Genomic DNA, 18,898 nt, shown 5'->3' with positions numbered 1-18,898 from the left:
ATATGTTTTCTTCTTTGCCCTCCTCTTCTGTGTTTCCCAGGCCTTGTAATGTAAGGCATTCTATTTCTCCCTTTCTGATGACATGGCCCAGGAAATTAAGTTTCCTCTCATTTAGTGTTCTCATTAAAGATCTTTTTGTATGGGCACATGGAGTACTGTCTCATTAGTTACCCTATCTCTATATGATATTTTCAGCATTCTTCTAAGAAACCACATTTCTGTTGCTTCTAAGTTTCTTTGGACTTCTGGTGTTATAGACCGTGTTTCGGAAGCATACAGCAAGATTGATCAGATGTAACATTTTAGTAGCCTAAGCCTTGTTGTCATAGAAATGTGTCTGTTGGTAAAAATGGGTTTCATTTTTTGGAAGTTGGTTTTGGCAATGGCAATTCTTCTTTTTATTTCTACTTTACTTCTAGCATCTTGTGAAATAAAGCTACCAAGTTAATTAAAGCTGGTCTTTTTTTCAATCTCTTGGTTACCGATGTACAATTGGCAGTTGGGAGTATCCTGCTGTTTTGATATTACCATACTTTTGGGTTTTTTTACATTTGATGGTCAGACCAAAATCTGCATTTGTTTGTACTACTTTGTCTAGGAGGATTTGTAGGTCTTCTGCAGCACTTGCTATTCAGGTGGTATCATGCATATCTTGTATTGTTGATGTTAACACCTCCAATTTTTAACCCATTTAGGTCTTCTATTTCTCTGAGAATCATTTCACTATAGATATTAAATAATTCAGGTGAGGCAACACATCCCTGTCCAACTCTTCTTTGAATTTTAGTCCAACTACTTGTGTTATCATCAATCTAGAGGTCAACAACATATGAATGGAGTTGGAATTATTTTAACAAACAAGCATCAAAATGTCTTATGGGATATTGGGTGATATCCGACCAGCTGTTTTTAGTTAAATTAAGGAATAACCCTTTTAATATTAGCATAATCCATGCCTATACACCAACAAATGATGCGGATGAAGAGGATATCAACAAGTTTTATGAAGATCTCGACAGTGCTTATGTAAATCTCAGGATATAAAACTAGTCATGGGAGATTTTAACTCTAAAGTTGGACAGGAAAGGGTTGATAACATCATAGGACCTTTTGGATTAGGGGAGAAAAATGAAAATAGAGAAAGGTTTACTGATTGGTGTGTCAGAAGTGATCACCACTACTTGTCATAAAAACCTGCACTTGGATTAGCCCTGGAGATAGAACAAGGAATCAAATAGATTTCATTACCATCAATAAATGCTTTGGAAATAATATCACAAATTCTAAAGCCTACCTAGGAGCAGACTGTGGTTCAGATCACCATCCAGTAACAGCTACCATCAAAACAAAATTAAAGAAAATGAAATGTGGAAAAAAGAGAAAGAAGTATATGTTGGGAGAACTTAAAAATGATAGCATACTTAATCAACAATTCAATACAGCTGTAGAAAAACACCTCAACGAAAACAAAACACACCTATTTCGGACAGATTAAAATATGCTATACAGCAATCAGCAGAAGAGATAATCTCAGTACAAGAAATCAGTACCCTGATTTTGGCCCACCTATTACCAAAGAAGAAATAACTAAAGCAATGAAAAGCATGAAACATGGTAAAGCCACTGGACCTGATGAAATTTCAGTGGAAATGATGCAATCCCTAGAAGATCTGGGCATAGATATTCTTTTTGAACTGCTTAATGGCATATAGGAGTCTGGTGTATTGCCTGACAATCTCTTGAAATAAGTATTTATGACTCTGCCAAAAATTCCTGGAACTATTGACTGCGAAAATTATAGAATAATCAGTCTTATGAGTCACATAAAAAAGGTTTTGTTAAGAATTGTTCTGAGTCAAATTAAAAACAAATTAAGGCCAGAAACTTCTAAACTGCAATATGGGTTTATTGGGGATAGAGGAACTAGGAATGCAATTTCCATATTACGAATGCTTTCAGAAAGGGCAATTGAATATCAAAATGATGTTTTTTAATGTTTTATTGATTTCACTAAAGCATTCAACAAAGTGCAACATGAAAAATTATTTCAAATTCTCACTATAATTGTACCAAATGAGCCAAATTATACTAAATTAGAATTAAGAAAGATGAGTATTGGTGAAGCAAATGGGGTGACTTAGTTTCATACTAAGGGAAGTATGTAAAATAAAGAGAAAAAAATTGAATTAAAAAGAAAACTCTACAAAAACAAAATCCCATAACATATGCATGTTCACAGTTCATACTACTCCCTTTTGGAGCAAAAATTGAAGAGGTACATTGGAACATAATTAACTTTTTTCTAAAAACTTAAAATGTTAAGCAATAACCCCAACTTTGCAACAAGTTTGTAGATACAGAGGACTGCAGTTGAGAGACCATGGAGCGAAAACAACAAATAGCTGGAAGAACACAACAGTCAGGCTGCACCTGCAGAAGTCAGTGGACCTTTGATGTTTTAGAAAAGACTCTTCATCTGGACTGAGTGAAGATATCCAATGTAAAGAGGTCAAGGGAGGATAGGGGCAAGAGTTGGCAAGCAACAGGAGAATGGGCATAGAAGTGGCAGATGAAATATAGTGCAGGGAACTGGATTGCCATGCACTTTGGTAGAAGGAATAAATGTGTAGAGTATTTTCTAAATAGAAAGAAAATTCAGAAATCAGAGGAGCATTGGGAGTCCTCATGCAGGATTCCATAAAAGTTAAAGGAAGACAAATACTACCTGATGTGCTTAAGGAGAGCTAAAAATTGTGCCAAAAATTGCTGGCCACTGTGCAACAGAGAGAAAAGAAATCACAAAGGATGGCTCAGCATATCATTGGGACTCAACTACTGGACCTGGAGACAATCTACAACTATCAATGCCTACGGCACTTTCGTAACATCATTAAAGATCAATCGCATCTCGGACATGGTCTGTTCAATCTCCTGCCATCGTGTAAGAGATACAGAAACACCTTAGCAGAACAGTAAAACTGAAAAACAGCTTCATCACGAGGGCTGTTGTACAGCTGAATAATGTTACACCCCGGTTTGTTATGGACTACCAAGGTCACTTGTTGCAAGTAAATATGGGATTTTATTTTTAATTAAGCCATACCACATGCATTGTAAATAACTGCTTTGCACAGACTGAGGTGTCACTAGAGTCTCATTAGTTTGAGCAATGACAATAAAGTTCTATTCTATTCTAAAATGCAATGTTAGCATTCATTTTGAGAAGACTAAAATATAAAAGAAAGAATGTAACACTCAGGCTTTATAAGTCATGTCAGACCACACTTCGGCCACTTTTTTAAGAAAGAAAATGTGCTAGTATTGCAGAGGGTCCAGAGCAGGTGCAAGAAAATGACCCTGGGAATGAAAGGGTTATTGTATGTGGAGCATACAATGGCTCGGAGCCTGTACTTGCCAGAGTTCAGGAGAATGGGGGTGGGGGGAATCCAATTAAAACCAATTAAATATTGAAAGAACTAGGTAGAGTGGATATGGAGAAGATATTTCCAATAGTGGGGAAACCTAGGACCGGGGGCACAGCCTTAGAATAGAGAAATGTCCATTTAGAACTGAGATGAGGAGCAATTTCTTTAACCAGAGAGTGGCGAATCTGTGGAATTCATTGCCTCAGACGGCTGTGGAGGCCAAGTCATTGGGTATATTTAAAGCAGAAGTTGATAGGTTCTTGATTAGTAAGAGCACCAAATGTTTCAGGGAGAAGGCAGGTGAGTGGAGTTGAAAAGGAAAATATTCTTCTTCTTCGGCTGTCCATTGGAATCCGAAGACGACATCCACTCCTTTAACGGTGAGATCTTTGATGACAATACAGTCCTATCCTGGACCCACAAGTTCTATTGCAGGTGGGACATGCACATGTGATAATGGTGGTAGTGATGGCAACCATGGCTGCATTTCTCCTGGCTCTCTTCTGCTGTCTTCTGGTTGATCTTTCCATCTCCAGAATACAAACCCCATCCCTACACAGCTGTCGCCAAGTGTTACGGTCAGCAGCAACATCCTCTAGGTCCACAGGTCTGATCTTGCACTTCCTTAGAGCATTCTTCATCTAATCCTTATAGTGCTTCTTCAGCCCTCCAGCTGAGCATTGACCATGAGGTAGCTGGCCGTACAACACTCTGTGGGGTAGCCAACATGGGGGCATCCTTATCACGTGCCCCTGCCACTACAACTGACGCTGGGTAATCATGGCCTCAATACTTCTGCAGTTGGTCTTTACAAGGAAAATAAATCAGACATGATGGAATAGTGAAGTAGATTCAATAAGGCAAATGGTCTAATTCAGGTGCAGAAGGATAATTCCCAGGCGGAATCATATGGAAGTGGGAAAGATGGAAATATCATTAGAGTCTGGGAGTTGACAGGTGGAGTCAAATGTCTGCTGATGACAGAATCTGACAGGAAAGAAAGGAGAAACATGGAACCAAATAAGGAAGGCAGTGTAAGCAGTTGAGTACAGCTGGGGGAGGGACAACCTGAACAGCATGAACATGTAATTCTCCAATTTCAGGTAACCCACTCTCCATCTGTCCTGTTATCTCTCCCTCTGATCTATCCAAATCCTCCTACACACATCCAACATTCCACCCATCCCCCAGCTTCTCCATTCTCCCCCCCCCCCCCTCCCCGCCCCAACTCCATCCATCCATGCATCACCCAGTCACCAAGTTAATTAACACGCCTATTACAGGAAACAGCACACACTGAATTCAAGGCCAAAAGACTCTGACACACAGGGCTGATGCACTGTCACCTGATTTATGATAATAAAAAGTTTATTTAAAAGAATTCAAAAGCTCTATGAATCAGCTGGGGAACAAAGATCCATTTTAAAGAAGTATGACAGAAAGAGCTTAACCACAATTCAAAGAACTACTGCCCAACAACATGACCCAGACTTCACATACATTTCAGAAAATTACAGCATAATGACAAGTTGCTCAGATATTTACACTATATACACAGGCACACTTCTCATCATGTAATTTGCAGAAATTATATCTTTACAGTCAGAAACTAATTATTTGGTTGCATAATAAGTGTCAAAAATCACACACTCAGTAGGAAGTTAAGAACATCTGCAAGGGTCAGAATGAACAGATGAAGCAGCATTACCAGGAAAATGTAAGGTATGTTGTACAAGTACAAATTTTATTTCCAAGTCGCCTGGAATTGGACATCTGTATAATTTGAAGTATGCAAATGATACAATTCTTAGCAATATAAGTTTCAAGCCCTTGGCCTCAATACCTCTTTGTGGGATTGGATCCTGGATTTCCTCAGTCGCAGACCCTAGTCAGTTCAGAGTAGCAACATTTCTTCCACAATCCCCAACAGCACAGGTGCAGCACAAGACTGTGTGTTTAGCCCCCTGCTCTACTCATTTTATACTGTTGACTGAGAGGCTGAGCACAGCCCTAATGCCATATTTAAGTTTGCCAATGACACCACTCCTACTGGTCAAATCAAAGGTGGTGGTAAATCAGCATATAGGAGAGAGATTGAACACCTGGCTGAATGGTGCCACAACAACAACCACCTCTCACTCAATCTCAGCAAAACCAGTGAGCTGATTATTGACTTCAGGAGAAAACCAGAGTTCCATGAGCCAGTTCTCAATGGAGGATCAGAGCTTGAGAGGGTTAAGAACTTTAAATTCCACTTCCGCAAGATTCTCATCATTTCAAAGGATCTGTTCTGGGTTCAGCACGCAAGTGAGCATGAAGAAAGCACGGTAGCACTTCAACTTTCTTTGAAGCCTGTGAAGTTTCAACATGTCATGTACATTTTTGATAAACTTCTATGGATGGTGTGGTGGAGAGTGGTGGTTACATCATGGCCTGGTATAGAAACACCAGGTATTGAAAAGCCTACAATAAATAGTGGATATGGCCCAGTCCATCACTGAGCTCATCTATATGGAGCGCTATCACAGGACAACAGCTTCTATATTCAAGAACCCCCACTATCCAGGCTATGCTCTCTTCTTGCTGCTGCAATCAGAAAAAAGGAACAGGAGCCTCAGGAGCCACCCCACCAGGTTCAGGTACAGTTATTACCCCTCAACTATCAGGGTTTTGAACCAGAGGGGATAACTTCACTCACCCCATCACTGAACTGTTCCTACAACCTATGGACTCACCTTTAATGACTCTTCATCTTATGTTCTTGATATTTATTACTTAATTGTTTATTATTATTTCTTTTTTCGTCTCTTTCTTTTTGTATTTGCAAAGTTTGTTGTTTTCTTTTCCACACTGATTGTTGTCCGTCCGGTTGTGTGTGGCCTTTCATTGATTCTACTGTGTTTCTTGTGTTTATTGTGATTGCCCACAAGAAAGTGAATGTCAAGGTTGTATATGGTGACATATATGTAACTTTGATAATAAATTTACTTTGAACTTTGATAGCAAGTTTGTGACAAGACCTCAGAATAATATAGAATGTGCAGTGAATTTGGGCACTAAGGATACAACTTATTGTGTGTGAGCTGATAAAGAAAGAGCAGTATGATCCAAATGTAGTATTTTGAGCTTGCAGGTGGGCATATTGCCCCAATTCTCTGAGTATGTCTCATCAACTTGGATTTTCCAACTTTAAGGAAAGCAGGGCATCTGACAATGCAATTTGACTGACTTATCTACAATAAGTAGGAGGCCATTTTGTTTGTTGGGTCCATGCCAGCCAGCTGTACAACCCAATCAATTCCATTCCTCTCCTCCTTACTTAAACATGTCCTGCGACATATTCTATCTCACATTGCAACATCCCTGCAATTATTCTGTCACCTACCACCACTGAGGGATAATTTACAACAGCTAATTAACCTACCAGCATATCTTTGGGATATGGCAGGACACTGAATAGCAAATCAGCAGCACTAAATGGCTTTGCAAATTGGAGCATTAACAGATCAGAACAAGGTAGTCAAGCTTATCTGTGATGAATCTGTGCTGGGGCCCCAGCTCTTAACAACATTAATGATATGCATGAGGGGGAATTAAATGCATCATTTTTAAAGGTGTGTTGAAGAACAAGCCTTGAGAAAGATGCACACACCTGGCAAAGGCTGGACCACAGAATCATACAGCACAGAAAGAGGCCCGTACTGACTATCTCACACACACCTTGTTTAAAATTATCTCCTCATTGCCATCAACTCCCTCCCCAAGATTCTGCCCCATTATGGGGAATGTATTTTTACCAATTAATTCACCTACCAAACTGCATGACCCAAAGGAAACCTGCCTGGTCACAAAGAGAATGGACAAACTAACACCACAGAGACAGTATCGGAAGTCAGGTTTGAGCTCTGGTCATTGGAGCTACAATGCAACAACTCTACTAACCGTGCCACCATGCTACCCAAGTAATACAGATATATATACACACAGTACACAGAAGGCTATCCATCCATTCTGGTGGCAAGAACAAGAAAGCAGATTACTTGAACTGTGATAGATGGAAGTGCAATAAAATCTGAGTGTTTGATACATCATACAGCCACCGGTTGAGGCAAGAAAACCTGACTAGAGGAACAGGGATGTTGTGTTGCAGTTGTAGAGGGACTTAGTGAAACAACACATTGAGTGTTGCATACAGTACTGAACTCCTTAACCGAAGAGGAAACTTAAGGAGGGTGTTCACCAGACTGATTGTCACATTGGCAATACTACTGTAAGAAGATTCCATTAAATAGGCTAATATTCAGAGTTTCAAAGAAGGCTTCACATAGTAAACTACAGAGGTCTAAAAGGATTAGACAGATTTTAAGTAGGTAAGAAGGATAGCTGGTAAGTCCAGGACTTTGGAGAAGGGGAGGAGAGGTTTAGCAAGCAAAATCTACTGTCTAAGAGTACTGGACAAGCACAATCTACTGTCTAACAGTATTGGATAAGCAAAATCTACTGTCTAAGAGTATTGGACAAGCAAAATCTACTGTCTAAGAATATTGGATAAGCAAAATCTACTGTCTAAGAGTATTGGACAAGCAAAATCTACTGTCTAAGAATATTGGATAAGCAAAATCTACTGTCTAAGAGTATTGGATAAGCAAAATCTACTGTCTAAGAGTATTGGACAAGCACAATCTACTGTCTAAGAGTATTGGATAAGGCACTTAAGAGTGAGATTAGAAGGTTTTTCCTCCTATCGAACAGTGAATCTGTGGAATTCTCTACCACAGAAAGCACTTGAAAGCAAAAGTCATTAAATACATTCAAGAATTAGACATTGTTCTTAGTACCAGACAGATCAAGAAACATGGCACTGCATTAGGATGATCATCTGTGATCATATTGAATGGCAGAGCAACCTTAAAGGACGAGATTGCCTAGTCCTGCTCCCATTTTCTATGTTTCTATAGGCCCTACTGTCTTAAATATGTGCAATATTCATTTTTTTGTCCAGATTCAAGTTAATCCAGCTCTATCATACCAGAAATTGGGTTAACATTAGAAATTTCCCTTGGATACTGTCGAAGTTTTCTTCTTAAAAACCCCTTACACTCAACATAGAGAATACAAGTGCAATCACTGAAGTTGAGTATGATGTTTTCCTTAGGGGTTATTCCCTTAATGGAGAATGCCTCTGCGTGACTTTGTTTAAAGTGGTGAGGCTGAAGTACAAGCAGGTCCGTGACAGATCAGAGTCAGGGACCAGTGGCATGGAACGCAAAATTGCTGGGGATCCTTCACTGCTGCAGCCTTCCTCCATCTTCACTGCGGTTATGATGGGTCATTATCTTCTATCAGTTCCACTGTTGATATCTTGGATAGAGAATACACTTCAATGAATGATACTCTCTACATCTCAACAAATGACACTCTCTGATTGCCAATCTGCAGTATTGAGTATCTTTGAAATCACTCTTCCACTCTCAAGATCTCTTGCATACTGCCCAGTTTTGAGGGATTACAGCAATGTCACTTCATTTCTTCCTGTTGCAGTTCTGGTCCCCTAACTTGAGAAAAGGCATACTAGCTTTGGAGCTGGTGCAGAGGAGATTCACTAGGTTGATTGCAGGGGTGGTGGTGGGGTGGAGGAGGGGGTGGGTGAATCAATGACAAAAGATTAAGTCACCTTGGATTATAGACACTGGAATTCAGAAGAATGAGAAAAGATGTTATAGAAACATAAAAATCTGAAGGGGTCAGATAAGATAGAGGCAGGGAAGTTGCTTCCACTAGTAAGTGTTAGAACTATGAGACATAGCCTCAAGATTCAAAGGAATAGATTTAGGAAGATTAGGAGAAACTGTATTTCATAGAGAATAGTGAATCTGTGGAATTCTCTGCCCAGGGAAGTAGTAGAGGCTACCTCATTACATATTTTTAAGACAGATAGATTTTTGCACAGCAGGGTTATGAAGAAAAGGCAGGTAAGTGGAGCTCAGTCCACAGCCAGATCAGTCATCATCTTGTGAATGGCAGAGCAGGCCTGATGGGGTAGATGGCTGATTCCTGCTCCTATTTCTTACGTTCTGATGTTACAACAAAAGCAGTGCAAGTCAAGCAAAAGCTTCTTATACCACCCGTGCAGATTTCATGTTTATTTAAGAAGGTATCTTTTCCTTCTCTTTATCACTTACTTGGTAATTTCACAAAAATGGGGCCACCCTGTGTGTGCATTTCAGGAAAGTTCTGCTGCAATGCTTAACTGATATGACTCTGCAGATCACTTAAAATTTTCTCCAAGTTAAAATTACAAAAATTCAACACCAAACTTTTAATTCTCACACACTCTGATTTTCAGTTATGAATTTATGGCAAACCCTTTGCCATCCATTGACTCTTGAAATGAATTCCATATGCCAAATTTCTGTTTATTCATCACCCTTTCAGTGATCCCAACTGCTAAACGAAACAAGAATAGTTGTTTGCTTCTTCAAATGTATCCACAACCATATCAATGCAACTGCCTCCTTGTTTACTTTTCTTTCCCCCTAACATAGGAGGGAAAATGATGAAAAGGCCCCAAGGCCCTTCTCAGCCCGCTCTGCCATTCAGTGCTAAGTCTGCCTGACCAACAAATCCCCATTTCCTTCCATTCTGAATTCGCAAATTTGTGAATTTTGAATTCTGGACACTTAATGTCTTGAATATACAGGACATCCTTGGAAAACATGCAGGATCCATTCTTACAGATGTCCATAAGCCAGTTTTGTCCATAAATTGGAAGACATACATAAATTACTCAATATGGTAATCACACGTCCATGGTATTGTAATGAATGACATGTAAAGCACATCAGAAAGAACAATTACTAAAAGTAAAATGAGACAGGAAACCAGTTCTGCCATTTGTAGGAATGAATGTACATACGTATGTTGCTCTTTAGAATGGTAATATGATGAGAGCTCATTCATTTACAGGGGTTAAGTCCAAAGATTTACAATCTGGCTCCATTACAGACCTCTGTGATTCACTCATTCCATCATTCTGTTCTAGGTCACCAATCTCTTAGAGTCACAGAAAGATACAGCCGAGAAGCAGGCCTTTTGGCCCACCAAGCCCATGGTGACCATCAACCACCCGTTTACACTATAATACCATATTAATTCCACTTTTAAAAAATTCTTCTCACGTTATCACTAACTCGCCCAGATACTACCACTCATCGACACACAATGTACAGTAGTCAATTAACCTAAACTGCACTTATTTGGGATGTAGGAGGAACCCAGAGCATCTGGGGAAGCCTGCACCCGCAGGCACAGCAAGAACATGCCAGCTCCATACAAGCAACACCTGAACTCAGGATTAAGCTATAGTTTGTGGAGCTGAGAGGCAGTAGCTTTACCAGCCATACCTGAGCTGTGATTTCTGGAGATGAGAGGCAGTAACTTTTTTAGCCATGCCACTGAACAACCTGTAATCTTAATTTCAGAATCTCCAACTGAGGATAACAATCTCTTGCTATCCATTCTGCATCAAATCTCAGAACAAGTCATGCACAACCCCAAAACTTTGCAACTCTGGCCTTCAAAGCATCTCCACTCTGAGTCAAATAGTGGTGACAGACAGTCTCAAATTTCATCTGTAAACATATCACTTTGTCTCCATTACTGAAAAAATATTTAAGAAAGAATATCTTGGAACACTTTAAATCTGGTGTAATATTTTTATTAGTACTCTCACAGGAAAGCAGCAAATTAAATTACAGGCCAATTAATCTATTTTTGATGCTGTTGTGGAAGAAATGATATTGTGAAACTGTTTTTTGAATAGTGATTTGACTCACTGGGCTACATCCAAGATAAGAGTTTTAATACAACATTAAAGGGATATTCTGTAAGTATATTGAGCCTTGAAAGTGTATTTAAATGTAAGTATGGTTTATATACAGTATTTAAGTGGATATTAGCTTTTAAATCATATAATTCAGGGGAGAATGGACTTTGAATAAAACATTCATTGGAGAACTTCTCTTTCCCTCACACACAAGGCACATGAGACAACAGATGCTGGAATCTGGGGCACCTCGCAATCTGTTGGATGAATTCAGTGGGGAAAGGAATTATCAATGTTTTGAGCCAAAATCTGAATAATCCTGTTTGAGGGTTTCAACCCAAAACATCAACAGTTCTTTCTTCACAACTCCCGGCCCCACAGATGCTGCTCCACCTGCCGAGTTCCTCCAGCAGACTGCTTGTAGTATATACATTTTGTCTTATAACTGTACAAAGTGGCCAACAAATGTATTTCAGTAATAGCATCTCCAAAACGTGTTTCACATTCTGAAAGTACCCAGTTTTACAGATGGTCAATTCCTGTAACTAAGCCACTTCCTGGTGACTTTAAAAATTTTGAATACCTTGGAATGTAACAAATTGGCCTATAGGCTGGAGTGAAATTAAATTTCACCACAAATTCAGTGTGACTCCACATGTGTAAAGCTGTATGTCTCAATCACAGTGCTGAAAAAGAGCAATTTCAACAAAAAATATTAAAAGGTAACTAAAAGTTAACATAAGACCATAAGATATAGTAGAATTAAGCCATTTGGCCCATAGAGTCTGCTCTGCCATTTCATCATGGCTGATCCAGTTTTCCTCTCAGCCCCAATCTCCTGCCTTCTCCCCATATCCCTTCATGCCCTGACCAATCAAGAATCTATCAACCTCTGCCTTAAACATGCATAAAGACTTGGCCTCCACAGCTGCCCATAGGAAAGAATTCCACAGATTCACTGCTCACTGGCTAAAGAAATTGCTCCTCATCTCCATTCTAAAAGGACACCCCTCGATTCTGTGTCCTCTGATCTTCGACTCTCCCACCATAGGAAACATCCTCTGCACGTAATACTGAAACTTTAACAATTCATTTTCTATCAATATGACATTACAGCAACATTGGCATATATTCACAAGTACTCTGCATGATTATAATAGAGCAATGTATCCGAAAATGTTGCCATTCTCTCTACAAAGACTAGAGTGCATTTAGGCTGCGAAGACACAACCACAGAAAGATAATCTTTCATCTGTTTGAATTCCCTATGCTTTTGCCAAAACAAGGGATTGCTAACATTCCTTAGGCACTTCCTCTAGAGACCATGCCAGCTTTATTTGCATAGGGATACATATTTTTAAATTCAACATTAGTAATTAACAGATTATAACAACACATTGTCCAATATTTTTGAGAATACAGAAAACAGTATTCTGAAACAATATACTCTATTTTGTCATTGAAAAATTTCTGTATCCCACCCTACGCATTATTAACTGCAATGAGGATATTCTTGAACGAAAGGAAATTTGAAAAATTGACAATATTCAGAGCCACATACTCTAATAGGGGCAAGGCAAAAGAAAACATACCAGGCTGTTGACAATTTATTTTTCTTTACTAAGTGTAAGCAATTAAGCCTCAAGGTTATTTCAAGTATAAAACATAATAGCCAATTATTCTGTACCTCTTTTTAAAACTATTGTAGAAGGAAAAAAAGCTTTTAACAGATTCTTTTAACCAGAATGTGACACTTTGACCAAGGATATTTTCAAGCACCTTCACAGATACTAGAAGTGAATAATATGCTCCGTATATTAAATGCACATTATAAACACTAACTGGATAAACAACAAACAATGTTTCATCTGAAGTACCCTTTTGTCTGACTTTTAACATTATCACCAATAATCAAACACCTTTGCCACAATTGTTGAATCTTAGCCAGGAATATTTCAAGCCCTTATCAGTCAACTCTGTTGACATACATGTCCCCAACATCCACAGTAAGAACACAGCTACATCAAATCATGATTCTCTAAGGCACTATAAGCATGGGGCTTTTCTGAAAAAACAGTGAATGGCATGTTAATTTAGTGGCATTTTTATGCAGTAGCTGAACAGTGTGCAACATAGGAGGAGCAGGACAGAGGTACGGATATATGCAAAGCTGAATTGTCATCACCAAATTAAGATCAGAATTATGCACCATAACCTTGACAAATAAATATGAAGAGCAGCAGATGAATTCTAACATACGACATAGCTTGTTATACAAAGTAAAGTATAATGTCATTTAAATAACCTATATATCATATTCCATGTTTTGGCAGAGGTTTACATCGAAAATTACCATATTCACATCACATCCAAGACCTTGGATTGGATACTGATTTCATGCTGTTCAAATTTGCATAATTTTCACATACTATACAAACAACAGCTTTGTTTTGATCACAAATGCAAGCTTTTTCCTGAATGTATAATATACAGATAAATGTCATGCAAATTACTTTTAATGCAAAGATCTGAAATATTATACCACAAAAGTGGGATTTCAGTCTCTCTTGGGTTTCCTCCTGAAAAGGAAACACAAGTCATGCCCTACTAGAACAAAAGAGGCTAATAGCAGCAGCTTCTCTGTACTGCTGGTGGAAACAAAAGTCTCAAAGAAATCTCTAACAGATGATAAAATTGGGTCTTGATAAATAATTACAATAAAGCAAAGACACAACTTTACTTAATACCCTTAAATGTAGTTCTGCCTGAGAAGCACTTTACTTTATAATGATTCAACAATATTTCAAACCAGATTTTATAGGAAGATGATTGGACAACTTCCAACAACAATTCCATTTGCCAAATTTGTAAAGAAGAAAGTGACTAAGATATTCCATACCTTAGTTGGCATTTTGATTTGCCAAATGAAAGAAGAAATCAGAAATTAGACTAATTATTCAGGACATCAATTAAAATGTTAGAACTATTTTACAACACCCCCTAATCAAGCAACAAGATTTAAAGTAGGGAAAATATACCTCCAGTTAAAGGTGCAGTTGAAAAATGGAAAGCTTTTGTGTGCAAAAGACCACTGTTAAATTTTGATACACAAAGGGAGCTTCTTTGTATAAACTGACACTCCTGATGTACCATGTGAATTTGTGAAGCTAACAAATATACGGTCATTTTATCTACAGTACACTAGACAAATTGGATTTGAAATATAAATTGAATTTGATCATCAATGCAAAAACAGCTGTAACATTAGAGCTATTAATTCATGAGCTATGTGTCCTTCTGCAAAAATCAACATGTTTACAAAATGATGTTCAGCAAATTTTGTATCCAAACCAAATTATTTTCCCCCAAACACCGCAATTCAATGTATAGTTACAAGTGTTTTCAATACTCCAAATCACTTTCCATGTACAAAAAGACAAGCCAACTAGTTCCTTTTTGCTTCATGCACATAAGCATCATTCTAATTTTTAAAAACTCCAACTCATCCCTTTGAGAGTATGTTCCCAAGTACTGGCAATCATTAGATTATTAAGGAGAAGGGTTAGAAGTTAGAGGCAAACAGCACGTTAAAAGGTTTTTTGTTCTACTGAGTCCACACGGACCAGCAACCATTTAAACTCGGTCCACAGAAAGTGTATTTTATTCTGCCCAGATTCCCAGTATCTCTCCCTTGATTTTGCCACTCATGTACACTCTAGGAGCAAATGATAATTGCCAATTAACCTAACAATCCACGCCTCTGTGGAACATGAGGGAGACCCACATGATTAGAATGAGAATATGCAAGCTCCACATAGTCAGCAGCCGAGGTCAGAATTGAATCTGGATCACAGAGGCTGTGGTAAAAGCAGTTCTACTAGCTGCTTCACTCTTCACCTTAACTACAGACGAGCAGCAGGGATCTAACCTCAAAATGATACGTGAATCCACCAGGTTCCATCAATCAGCCAGGGGTGACTAATCCATCATCATTACCTTAGAGGGACACAGGTCTGTTTGCATCAGGTATCAATTTACAATTCCACAGGAAGTCTTGATTCTGGATCAATTTTCAATTAGTAACCACATCATCCACAAGCCACCGGCATTCTAAACAAATGCCATCTCACTGGCAACCTTTATCTCTACCCCAGGAGGCCAGATGATTAATTTTACATGGGAACGATCATGTTTGAGTCTTGATGCAATGAAGAGACATGCACATAGAACTGGCATGGAAGATGTGAACTGCAGGTCCATTAAGCTGCTGACCATTGCATTGAGGCTCACTATAATCCATCAAATTGACAAACATAGTTCATGCATGGAGCCAAAATTCATTCTGAACACAGTATTAATGCACATCCTTTCATAGAAGTCAATGGTTTTAAGCTAATTTCAGATCATTAACACTAAGCTTTAATTTTTGGAATATTCCAAAAATTGTGCTATGTTTTGTTACGTTATAACATTCATCCATTCCAAGAAAGGCATTCATAGAGATGCGATTTTTATACTTTGTTTCCACCAGAGATTTTACTGACCACCTTTGACTACATTTACTCATGTTACCAGTAAACAAACTTTGCTTTGGCTGGTTTCAGGCTCTGTGTATAATCTGAACAAGGTGCCTTTTATTGGTGTACACCCATGAACTTCATTATCTACAGGGAACATTTTTTACAAGGTTGTACTTTCACATTTATCATGATGAACAGTTATTATTTAATCCATCTGGTTTAATTTTCTACATAAAGGGTAAAACTAATGTATTTCAAGTTCATAGAAGGATTCTCCCTCTCTCAGAAGGGGATGGCTGTTAATGGTTACATGTATAAAAATGTCCGGTCTATTTCAGGTGTTCTCATATCTTCTATCATCTCTTGGTTCACATGGAATCTAGACAATCCTGGCTCAATCCCAGTTTCACCCACTGAACGTTCTTTAACCCATCACTACTTACTTGTCTATCATAACTATTCAAACCTCGTCAATGTTGTTATTTGCAACTAGGTGTGTTTGGAACTGTAGCGTTTTGTAATTGCATTTTGCAGTCAATCATTGTATAGAAAGGAGGTATGTTTACATGCAATTACCCCAAGTGAACTAAATACATAAATATTAAACAGTCCCTTAAGTTGGTGGAAAGGTGCTGCAAAAAAAGGTTTTCTGAAGTTGATTTCAATTAGGCTGAAGGTTCCCCAAGTTAACTACAGGCAATAAAAGTCTGATCCCGATTTGAACCTTGGTAACTAAGGCAAAATGACAGTGTCCTTTTATCCGACTGCACAGAGAATAGATTCTAAGCTAGCAACCTGCACTCAGCGCGGACACTGCAAACCCACATCTAAACATTGTACAGTTTGAGTGAAATCCTACCTCATCGAAGCCATTGTCCTCCTTCTTCAAGGCTTAAAAGAAACAAAAGAAAATTATAAATCTACACATGACTGTAAACTACGTTAATATATCGAGCATTTATTTGGTGAAAATTGCTTTGATACAATTGTTCAAATTGTACAGAATAATATTTATATACACTTATAAATATATGAAAATATATTAATAATGCTGCGAGATCAAAATATAAAGAAGTTTTTTTGAATATTTTATTTAAAAATCCTTTAATATTACGCATCACTCTGGGAGTTTACATTACAACACAGCAGTGGATAAAACCTAGCAAACGCTATGATTACTGCGCCAGCTAGCTTTACCTCGGTGAAAGTGTTTTTATTTAACCATAAAAGACAATTCCCAGTTAGCCGGGGATTTAAAAAATAATGAACACGTTTTTTTTTCAGAAAGCGAAAGTAAGGACTCTAAATCACTATGTTTAAACGTTGAATAACACACTCACCCAAGCGGCTGAAACTCTCCGATAAAGTTCTCCTCAACTTTTTCATTCTGCTGATTTTCTCAGCCGATTGGTCTGAAATCATATCACACATCGCGGGTCAAACGCCCAGAGCCGTTCCTCTTTCTGCCACTCAGCAGATACTGGTCAATGCGAGAGAGAAAAAGTAATTGGACTCCATATAATAAGTAATTGTAAACGAGGGACGAAGCGTTTAACTTAAGTCTGAAAGCTTGCCCCCATCCCCTCTGCTTTCTGTCAAACACAGGAAGTGTGTTCACAGCCCCTCGGCGTTTTGGAACTTAATTTCGACAGTTTCCTCCACCTCGATTTCTTGGCAAGACACTGGGGAAAAATTCATTCATTCAGTCAGGAGAGGTTGAAGTATATCATGCTGTAGAGAAGCAAGAAGATGAGACGGGGTGGGGTGGGGGAAACGAAGGCGAGGAACTGGATGTACTCTCAGCCCTGAGCTGCAGAGGGAAGTCACCGCTCAAACCTCCGCAAAACTGGTTGTCATTTTCGGCAAGTCAGGGACGCCTCGGATCGCTAAAACCCGCCCCCTCTCGCCCGATTGGTCGCGGACAGAGCATCCTGCTAACCCGGTGAAGCAGCTGTGTGTCCATCAATCTCTTGTTTCCAAGCGCCCCCCTGCCCTCCCCCTCCCCCCTCTCCGAGGAGCTGGGTTCCAGACTTTGTTGCCACCCAGACAATTCTCTCGATTTTATTTTCTTCAAAAAATGTTTGGTACAGTGGAGAAATGGTGTACACAGAACCGAGCTTGCAGCAGGAAACGACAAGCAGGCAATGCATTGTGATTAAGTGAGAGAAATACTGCTTAATTTATATGCCTTCGATTCAAATTATTGTTGAAATTTTTTTTAGATTAGAGATGAACCAACCTTATTAATTTGATGACATCACAATTACTGACATCCGTGCTTGAACAGAAATTACAACTGTGAGATTACAGCCTACAGGCAGTCCGATAAAAACAGCAGTAACAACACCCTCAGACCAGAACAAGGCAGATTTGTACAGCAGTCAACTGATAATGCTGGTACTCTCACATAATTGTGTTAACTTAAGTGACGAGTACGCACGATCAGGACATTTCCTTCCTGCGGCATTGAACCCGTTCTGTTCGAGTTTACATCCGTATTTGCATATTTTCCCAGTTTCAAAAGAAACGAAACCTGAGTTCTTATTCAAGATGCTGCAAAGTAGAAGCAAGTGATGCTACCCGGGGCGTTGCTTAAAAAAAAACACAATACTGGCAATATTCAAAAATTTGTTTCAGTTCCGGTAACTATAAGGTCGGATCTAGTTTATTCACTTCAGAGGACCGAAGAAAGATAACGGATACACTGTGCTAATATTCGTTATTACCAAGTACAAATCTGTTTTATGTACATTATATAGAAGACCGTATTGTCAGTGTACAGTACGGCTCAAATGTTCACTAAGTATTGCAGTATTCCGCGATTCTCTTCCTCGCACCTCAGCAGCCGCCACAGAATTGATTAGAGGACAGTCAGGCGGAAAGTTCTGTAACCAAAAGTCTCCTCGAGGCTGCAAATTACCTCATCATCCGCGTTGTAATTCAATCATAAAGTCATTTAAGTAGGCCGCAGAGCATTAAAGCCTCTGGAATGATAGTTGTTTGACATGGACAAAGGTGTTTACAAGTTTCTCTGAGAACAATGTTCTGTACATTCTCCCTACTTTTGGGAATCCACTCAGTTTCATTATTGATTGGCTCACAGTTAATAGTTATTAATCAAATAGATA

The 18,898-nt window shown here is 38.8% G+C and overlaps 1 protein-coding gene across 1 annotated transcript in view; it reads right to left on the bottom strand.

Moving 5' to 3' along the window:
- cdk14 (cyclin dependent kinase 14) overlaps positions 1-18,145 on the bottom strand; it is a 599,160-nt gene extending 581,015 nt beyond the window's left edge. Inside the window, exons 1-3 of the mRNA XM_059972264.1 lie at positions 18,010-18,145; positions 17,111-17,250; positions 16,630-16,661 (exon numbers count right to left, since the gene is read on the bottom strand). Of these exons, the coding sequence (XP_059828247.1) occupies positions 16,630-16,661; positions 17,111-17,201 (123 nt within the window). The 5' untranslated portion in view covers positions 17,202-17,250; positions 18,010-18,145. The remainder of the gene's footprint in view (positions 1-16,629; positions 16,662-17,110; positions 17,251-18,009) is intronic.
- Positions 18,146-18,898: the final 753 nt, after the last annotated feature.

The sequence above is a fragment of the Hypanus sabinus genome, chromosome 6 (assembly GCF_030144855.1).
Source record: "Hypanus sabinus isolate sHypSab1 chromosome 6, sHypSab1.hap1, whole genome shotgun sequence".
Taxonomy (NCBI): Eukaryota; Metazoa; Chordata; class Chondrichthyes; order Myliobatiformes; family Dasyatidae; genus Hypanus; species Hypanus sabinus.
The sequence above is the reverse complement of the archived record's forward strand: the minus strand, read 5'-3'. Positions and strand labels throughout refer to the sequence as shown.